The following is a 9,710-nucleotide window of genomic DNA, read 5'->3' as shown; positions in this document are numbered from 1 at the left end:
TTAATAACAATGCATAAGAAAACAACGTCCCCGCTCCAAAGTCTCTCCGGAGGACCAAGCCACGTCGTGGATGAAGGGGCGCCGGCAGGTACTAGTGCTAGCGGGTCTAACTCCAATATCCCAGGTGTCTGGAACTCTGTTCCGACGCTTGAACTGTTCCTTCGCATGTACCACAAACATCATCATCTTTACGAGAAGATCTTCAAACCCAGCTTGATGCTTTTCTGGCCGCGTCACATTCGTGTGATGGTTATCTTAGACAATGAATCGAAAGAGGACCATGCGTTGGAAGCAACGATAAGAGACAGCCCGCCTTTTCCGAAGGTTTTCTTTGAAGACCCCTACCCAGAAATATACAACCATCGAGGGCCAAGCCGTATGCAGCGGTCGATGTTTTATCCCGAAAATTACACCAAGGCCGAGTACGTTGGCTACGTGGATACAGACACTCTGTTCGTTACGGTTGTTACGCCGGAAGACCTTTTCAGAGACGGCAAACCTATCGTGGTCGGCGTCATTGGCCAGTTTCTGACGAAAGAATGGGGAATGACAACAATGAAGCATTACAATTTATTCGGGACTGGAGAAGTCATGAAATGCATGTCATACTTTCCTGTCATCATAAAAGTAAAACATGTTGTTGAATGTCGCCATTACTTGGAGCGGTTACATAAGAAATCTTTCGATGCAATCATTAAAGAAATATCAGTCGACAATCTCTTTTCTCAATTCAGCATAATGTGTCAGTGTATATACACTCTCCATCGCAAGGAATACATCTTTCGCATCCAAATGCGCCCAAACGGAGACTTCAAAACCGAACTCCCCGGGAGAGCACCTCTCAAAACTTACAAAGAAAATTTTACCACGGAGGAACTATCCCCCATCGCTAGAACTTCAATGCATTGGAAATATCAGACAGTACCCAAACAGGAACTGTTGAAAACACCGTACGACAGGGAAACTTACTACCCTCAAGCTCTTCTGATGGGGATTTGCTATTCCGGTGGCTTCGAAATGTGCCCGAATCACTGTAGATTTTTCAGTAGGAGCGTCATTCAAAGAGACCTGTTTAATTTTGAGTTCACCGACTGGACCTGGCACCCGGGCTGTATGAAGGCTCAAGAAAGACACTACCAGGATGTGAACCGATTGTTGTCGTATTACAAATCGCATGGATTCCCCATATTTGGCGAGAAAAATACCACCGTGGCATGTGATCGAATTTATAAAATGCTTCAGGTCGATAAAAAGTATTCACTGATTACACCAACGTAGGCATGGCTTTTCAAAGTTTTAATATTAGTATGGGTATCTCTGATATGATGATGAAAGTACAACAAGACGTATTTTTTTAAACAATTTTTTAAAGACGCATATCTTTTATATTTTTTACTGTCTGATATTTTTTAACCCAGTGTTGTTGCTGTATGAGATTATTTCTTTCTTTGTATTTTCAATATAATTTTTGGTAGTGTTCATATTAATTTAATTTACTTACTGTAAGACGCGTTGAGATTTGTGGAAATTTTTTGTGGAAAAATTTATATTACTACTGTCATGTTGAGTACTGCATTGGGTTAGATGGTAAAGTCTATACAGCTTTCCATACAACTTTATTTTTTATCTACTTTATTTATTGATCTGTTTGCTAGCTTTATGTACTTGATTTAATTTTTTTGCCTTCTGTAGTTACATAGTATGGAAGCAATGTTTTCGTCTGTCATTTGTTTGTTTAAAAACTTCGTTCACTGCTTGTATTGAGGGCCATGTGCAACATGTTTCACGTTCTTTAAATATAGTTTTTATTATTATAATTATTACTTTCAGGATATACACGATAGTGTGAATACATTTTTAGTGTTAACAGCTGCTGACTTTATCCCCCCCCCCCCCTCCCACCCTTAGCTGAACTGACAGCATTATAGAAAGCTAAAGGTAGGATACCATCTTTTTAGAAATGAATATGTATCTTGGACAGTTCGTATCAGACCGGTGTAGGGTAACTTGTGATTATTTAAGGATTATCTTGTGCTACGGCACTTAAACATAATAATAACACATTGTTTAGTAGTAAAGCATAAGTTGAACTGTTTATTTCCTGAAACGAGTCATTTTTCCCACAAAATTATATCGAGTCATTTTGCCCCTTTGCGACCGCGCCATACTTACGGAGGATGTTTTACATAGAGAAGCCCATTGAATTAAGACATCCAAAAGTTGAATGGGGTATATATATATATTGATGCTTACTTAGGTATGTGATCTTATAGTGGTCACTTCTATCGCTTCTGATAGCTTGGGTATTTTCACCTCACAGAAAACTACAAAAATATAACTGAAATAAAATATGTATATTGTACAAGTAGGAACAAGCTGGAAGTAAGTTAGTCTGAAAACAGTGGGATATATCAATGAACTTTATAACTTAATTGACCAATGGCGCGTGAGTGACTTGGGTTCTTAGGGTCGATGCCCACCCAAGTTCTCTGAGTATATACTAATGCCAAGTAGTTCTATGTATGTGTGTGAGTGAAACTGGGCGGTAAAATTTTAATTTAAAATTTAAAAAGTAAAATTCCTACTGTTTGTGCCTTGATCATAGCGTGGCTATCACTAAATTTAGTTATATTATAACTTATAAGATGCGTATACTGAGACGCCATTTCGTCAACGAAGGGCTCCGACGTGATTCCAAATCCGAGTGAAGTCTTTCACTTCACGTGCACAGAAAAGCATAACAAACAACCTCACATCTTCAGTTAAAAACGAAATTTTACTTTATACTGTACACTATTCACATTTTATTCTATTTATGTAAATGGGATCAATATGTGTGCAACAGTAACTCCAAGTAATTTACATGCATCGAAAGGTTCACTATATAATCGGGGCTTAAGTAAGATCAGCTGTGCTACATTTTACATTTTATGGACACATTTGGGATGAAGATAGCCAAGGCATGTCACTTGATTCACTTATTTTGATCTATTTTAAGCATACTCTGTGTGAAAGAATCAAAAGGGTTATCAGTTAACTCGGCTTACTTTCATCTTGAGAGTTCAATCCCTTTGATACAGTAATAATAAAATTGTACTACTACTACGATCAAAATTGTCGATGTTGATTGCTGTCTGTCATGTTGGATATCCCGCGTTTTTCGGGAAGTCAACAGTCAACATGGCCCGCAACATGTCATGGTGAGGTAGATATATATACTGCGGTGTCCTGGTGCCTGGAAGTTAAACTGGAGACATGCCCCCTCGCCCTCTAAAAATTTTTGAAATGTATTCCGTTTTTTAAGCCCCTTTCACACTAGACGGCGTCCTTTCTGCGTCCTTTGTGGACTATGTAACTGGCATCGATATGGTCGTAGAGAAGAGGCATAAGCATCGCTTTGGCTACAGATTGAATCCTCAGTGATCGATCAGTTGTCGGCACAGAAGTAATGGTTTTATTTGCTCTCAAACGGGGCCGTTCTAACGGAAGCAGAAAGGACGCCGTCCAGTGTAAAGGGGGCTGTACTCACAGTAGTACTACATGGACTCTCAGCATTGAGCTGGTCTCTTGTTACCTCTCTCTCTCTCGTCTCCCCCGTAGATGTTCCACGCAATCGTGCGCTCACACAAACACAGGATCGTTCGCGTCATTTTTGCCTCATTCTGACGCCGACTGAGGGAAAAGTAAGAAACTCCTTTTGGACTGGAAGAAAGCGCAACAGCAATCTTTATACCAATTGCATGCTTCGTGATTTTGGTAATGATGTATTTACTGTTCTCATAAATGAACTGAGCCAGAGGATTGTATGCTCAAGCTAATCGTGTGTGTATCTGGTGGCATATTTTTAATTTTGCTGGTCTTTTTTTGCTTAATGGAAATGACAGTGGAACGTCAGATTTGAGGAGCGTATGCTCTAAACTTGAATAAATGGTATATAATATAGATCGACATTTTGTACTTTCTGTACCGCACGTCAAATTAGGTATGGTAAATGGACTTTAAGAAATATTTAAAATGGTTTACAGCTGTGAGATGATCATATGTAAACAAAAACACATGCCATGTCATGGAACTCGAGTTAGGACACAATTTTTGACCAATAGTGTACATGTCTACATACACACACAAGAATCCAGTATGAAAAGCGTTTCAATGGAAAATTGATAAATCAATATACAAAGCAAAAAATAAATAAAATAAAAATAAATAACTTGGGTAGCCATGCTCATTTCATCACAGTCTAAGGGTTATGTATAAGACCAAATTTATTGACAAATTTGAGACACTTGTTAATCCATTCCCTAAGCTTTTAAAACAAAAAACCCTGAAAGAGCATTTTAATAGACATATTCTGTAAGATGGACACAAAATTGTCAACAAAACATACATCTTTATCATAAGTGTTTGAATATTTTATATAAAATCAACAAAATTATCATAAATCATTTGCGCCTCTGTGCGGCAGTGAGATCTACAATTACATGTATATTCACCTTCTTCTCCATCAGAAAACTATTCACTGTATCCAGAAGTTCCTGAATATTGACCATGTTATGGCTTTACTTATGATATAAATGAAATCAATGTTTGTCATGTTCAATATGCAGTGTTTACACTATAGGATTATCATATTCACACTGCTGTTTGGTAATTACCAATAAGGATTTACATGTATAATACATTCTAACAATACAAAACTCCACAAATTTATGTACAATCACAAACAACTGATAAATGAATTACACATACCAATACAATCAGGTCTTTGAACCTTAGGAATTATATGCACTGCTGCTCGCCTTTGGACAATCTTAAATTGAAACTTCTGAATATCTACAGAGACAGTCAAATAAAGAGCTTTGTCTATCTATGTCTATTTTCTCCAATTTAATGTACTCACACTGACAGCCAAAATCCTGAAAACGCTCACATACATGTGGTACGATAGGTACCTGTGCTTGCAATAAATGGTACATCCATTTATATATATATTTCTACCTCCGATTCTTATAGCCAGTAAGATATAAACTATCCCATTTGTGGTTTTCTGTACTTTAAATATACCATGTTCATCAGGGGAAAATGGAGAACTATCTGGTTTCTAGTCAAAATCATATTATACTCATAATGAATTAATTATTACAACAGCTGCATTGACACCAGACTCTTCTCTTTTCAGAGAATAGGATATTACAATTTTCAAACTAAATGACCAACCATTTCAAACTTGCATTTTATCTAAATCTTGTTTACATATTCAAAATACGTGCGCCCTTTTTGATCTGTATCTAAACCAAACACTTCAATGTAAAATGACTTCCTTTAAGTTTGTAAACAGACAACGTTTAATTTAATGCCCTGTTTGCTTACAAATAAACTTTTGAACTGTGTTACTATTAAGTTCTTCTTTAAAATATCACACTGCAGATTAAATAACCAATAAATCTTACCAAAAACCAGACAAAAAGACTAAAGCATGACTGCCACTCACCTAATTTACCTGGAATATTTTATTTTACAGACCAGCATATATAATATGTACTGCTGTATTGTATATCCTTGAGGCTTTGCAGGTATTGTGTACTTTTATATACATAATGACATATACAGTAGTCACATTTTGCTTTCAATGTCTTCAGCACTACCATCAGAATGTAGTTGAAAATGTCACTTCTGCACTTTTTTTTTCTTTTGTACAAAATAACCTTATGCACTTATATACATTTTTCTGAACCAGTTTTAATGGTCATCCTCTTTGCATATGCATATTAGCTGAAAACTAACATTCCTAATAAATAAATAAATAAATAAATAAAATAAAAATAAAAGCCATATGTTTTCAACTCTCTTTTACAATTTCGTCATTCCTTCAGGGTTCTTTTACCTCCTTTCCCTTACAGAAAAGGATGTCTTATTCTGCCACGTTTCATTTGTTATTTTTGTCATCTTCCTCATTCATCGTTTTTCTCCTCGTCCTGGTCCCCTGTGGCCTCCTCATCCTCCTGGAGCATGGCATCCTCATCTATTTCTTCTTTTTCGTCCTCCTCCTCCTCAGCTGCCTCCTCACCATTGGTGTCCTCCTCAGCCACATCCTCACCTGAAAGTCACAACAGGGGCTACCTTCACAAAAGAACTAGAAGGCGCACAATGAGTGTTAGGCCTCTACAGAGGAAAAAAACAACAACAAAATTTCATTTTTTCTCCTTAATAACCAATGGACCTCACATGCAAAATTGTTGATAAAATTATTACTCAGTTTTTGAGTTAATTTTTTTTTTTTTTTTTTTGTTTGTTTTTGGGTCACATTCATGATAGAGACAGATAAAGGCGAGTTTCTTGACACCTTCCTCAGAAATCAGTTTGCAGGTGTTACTGTTTCCTCTACCCGCAGTTAGCGTCCCCTCCCCCCAACTCTCCTATTTTTTTGCTATTGGGTGAACTATCATAGTAACTGAAATCAGCCGAAAACTATGGTCTGCGTCGTGCTTTATTCCATGTAGAGTCACAACGCGCAGGAAAACGCAGGGCAGACAGAATGTGGCACAACATACAATTTTCTGCTCAAGCAATGGTTAAGTCTAATTAAAGTACTCATAGCAATTTTTTTACCTAATACTGAGTGCATAAAAACAGCAGATCAAATTCTTATACAAAGTCCAATTTAAAGTTCAGGTTCATTTACCTTCTTTCCTTGACTCCTCTTTCTCTTTGCTATTCCCAGCCTGTGTATATGAAAACACCATTATTTACTCTCTCTCAAATCATATTTACAAATAAAGGAATAAATATAAACATTGTAATTCATGCATCAGCATGTACTGCCAAAAATGTATAGTCTGATTTGTATATATATAATGAGGTATGTCCACAATATAATAAAAGACTACACCAGGATCTTAACATCATGACAATATTTACAAGAGCCTTTATATTCTTGAACAGCACAACAAACATCATTCAAATCAAAATCACTGAGAGCAATTTTCCAAGTCTTGCTGATACTAAACCAACTGGAAAAATATCATATCTTTGTTATTATGAAAATCAAATCCCTTCACAACTTCAGCTTCATAAATCACTTCTCAGTCAACCAATCAGTTATTTGAGCAATTGTTCAAATGATAAATAACAAACTAACAAGGTACTTTGAAATTCTTTTTTTAAACATCAAATTCATGTGAACTGCTCTAAATGAGAAATATAAAAATACACAAACCTCTGTTGTTTCTGTGCCGTTGGTGTCGGCCTCTGCTGCTTTCTTTATGGCACTCTGGAATGTTTAGAGTCGATAAATTAAACCCACTGATTGGTAGCGATTTGTCTTCACCAAAGCAAGTTATTACCAAGATCAAGCTTTAAACAATTTAGTACCATTTTCAGTCCTGTACTCTTACTGATAACACTGTTTTCTTTCAAATTGCCTATACCATTTATAACGATAAGTAAATAAAGTTTACCTAGAATATTAAAGTCAAATGTTTCTAATAAACGCAAATATTTCTAATTCTTCGAAATGTCAAATCTATCCAAAATGCATAAAAACCATGTATGTATTTCAGTTGTAGCGCTCTAGATCTGCATATGGCAAAGTTTTACCTGTTCTTGGATTGGTGGTACAAATATGGACATGTTGGGTTCGGTTTGGCAGTGGTTACATAACTCCCAGCTAGTGGGGAACACTTTCTTACAGGTAGCACATGACACCACAGCTGGTTCACCATCTGAGGGGAAAAAAAGCATATCTTTTGCAATAATGGCCCAATCCTTCGAACTCGACCTGTATTTTATGAATATTCATCAGTTCCATGAGTTTGAAGACAAAAGCCGAAATGTTCTTCCACTGATCGTGTTATCACTGAAAGTGCATGGCAACAATGACAACATCAACATCTGTGTCTGCACATAAAAAACATCAATGAAAAGCAGGAATTCCAATAACCCTGACAATATTTCAGAAAAAGAAAATAAATAATTAAGAATGTTAAAATATTATACTAAAACAGTACAAACATCACTACCAGACCCAAGAAAAGTAACTCTGAGAACAAAGAACTCATCCAAAATGGCATGAGAGGTTTCGTGTTTAAAATTTCCCAAAGTTCACTTGTCCATGTTTTCACCAATAGAAGGAAAACCATACGGTCAGGGTTTCCAAGCTTGAAGGGATAACAACTCTTTGTATGAGATTCAAAAATTCCACATTCAATAAATTTTTAACAAGATGTTAACAAGACGTGAAAATGTAATAAATTGTATTTTACCACCAAAATTGCAGTTAATCGTTATATCTGGCTATCACGAGACGGTGGAATGTCATTGATTGCTACCCTCTGTAATAATCTCTGAACAGATTATTACTAAAACATACTCTTAAAAAAAATTAGATTACATTTAAAGTCTCTGTATGGGAAAATTACCTTTCCTTCAAGATAATTCACTTTATGGCACTTTTCCAGCCAAAAAGAAGAGTTGTTATCCCTTTGAGATATGTAGCCGAAATAAGTGGTCCCCTGAAAATCCTATCCAGTACTTATCAATTTCTTTTCTTACCAGGTCTCTTGCATTTACACAGGAACTTCAGTTGACATGTCCGCCGTTTGTGGAGTGCCAGCTCCTCAAAGTCTGTGAAGATCCACTTGCAGTTCCCACAAATCAAGATGTCTGGACTGTCTGAAGAAAAAATACAGAACGGATCACAAGTGTAGAACAAAAAATTGACAGACGATCAGAGCAAAGCAGATATTTTTTAAAAAGACAATTAACACAAAAATCTTTTTAAAAATTCTGCCTGAAAATGTTACAGAAATCTGCATCAAATCTATACCATGAAATATTACTATTTAAAATTATGTAGGAAGAGTTCATACAACGTGATATGAGTAGCAAGAAAAGATTAAACTTAATGGTTTCTAAAAAGACTTAACAAATATGAGGCATTAAGTTCACAGCCTCCATCCCTCAACCACTTGCTACATGAACTCATTAACACTAAGAAAAAAGGTCAAGTCTCACAGGTTCCCCAATAAACCACATGTTTAACCTCTGTAAAAACATTTTGTTTTACCAGCCTAACATGAAATGAATAACATTATCTGGACACTTAGACCCCCCCCCCCCCCCCCCCCCAAACACAGACACACACACTACACACACATCTTCCTACCATATTTCTGCACTGGTCCTTTGGGCTGTGTGCTGGCAGGCTTCCCGCCCCTGCCCTTGGGGATATTGCTGACCAGTGACACCAGGTTTCTCTTGTTAATGGACCCCATGGGGTGGGCCATCCCTGGACGCTGTTTTTTCATGGGAGGGCCTCCTCCTCCTCCACCCCCTCCCATTGGCCCCCGTCCTGGCCCTCCTTGGCCCCCACCCTGAGACCTGAAGCACAAATGTTGATAACATTTTTAATTTTTTTAAATTTTACATTGAAATAAAAAAAAAAGAAAAATAAAAAAAGGACTGGGTGACTGCATCACAATGGATCATGGTCTTCACTTTCAGAAAAAAAATTCTTGGTCTGCTTTTAGTCCAAGAGCCTGCTTCACAAAGTCTGAGAGCTTTTAGCCTTAGCTTAGACTGCTTAACTTGGATAATCAAACGTGTGGAGTCTAGTTTGCAATAGTGGTGTTAGAGCATTTCACAACTGGCTCCCCATAAATGTATTAAATATATCCACATGGACTAATATCACCCCCATGAGCATTAATCAT

The 9,710-nt window shown here is 36.9% G+C and overlaps 1 protein-coding gene across 1 annotated transcript in view; it reads right to left on the bottom strand.

Annotated features, from left to right (window-relative positions):
- Positions 1-2,757: 2,757 nt before the first annotated feature.
- The window catches only part of LOC147761936 (uncharacterized), an 11,455-nt gene continuing 4,502 nt past the window's right edge, over positions 2,758-9,710 (bottom strand). The window contains exons 3-8 of the mRNA XM_087014339.1: positions 9,164-9,378; positions 8,551-8,670; positions 7,597-7,721; positions 7,217-7,270; positions 6,683-6,722; positions 2,758-6,097 (exon numbers count right to left, since the gene is read on the bottom strand). Of these exons, the coding sequence (XP_086870465.1) occupies positions 5,952-6,097; positions 6,683-6,722; positions 7,217-7,270; positions 7,597-7,721; positions 8,551-8,670; positions 9,164-9,378 (700 nt within the window). The 3' untranslated portion in view covers positions 2,758-5,951. The remainder of the gene's footprint in view (positions 6,098-6,682; positions 6,723-7,216; positions 7,271-7,596; positions 7,722-8,550; positions 8,671-9,163; positions 9,379-9,710) is intronic.

The sequence above is a fragment of the Lingula anatina genome, chromosome 5, assembly GCF_051362555.1.
Source record: "Lingula anatina isolate TDL-2025a chromosome 5, LinAna3.0, whole genome shotgun sequence".
Taxonomy (NCBI): domain Eukaryota; kingdom Metazoa; phylum Brachiopoda; class Lingulata; order Lingulida; family Lingulidae; genus Lingula; species Lingula anatina.
The sequence above is the reverse complement of the archived record's forward strand: the minus strand, read 5'-3'. Positions and strand labels throughout refer to the sequence as shown.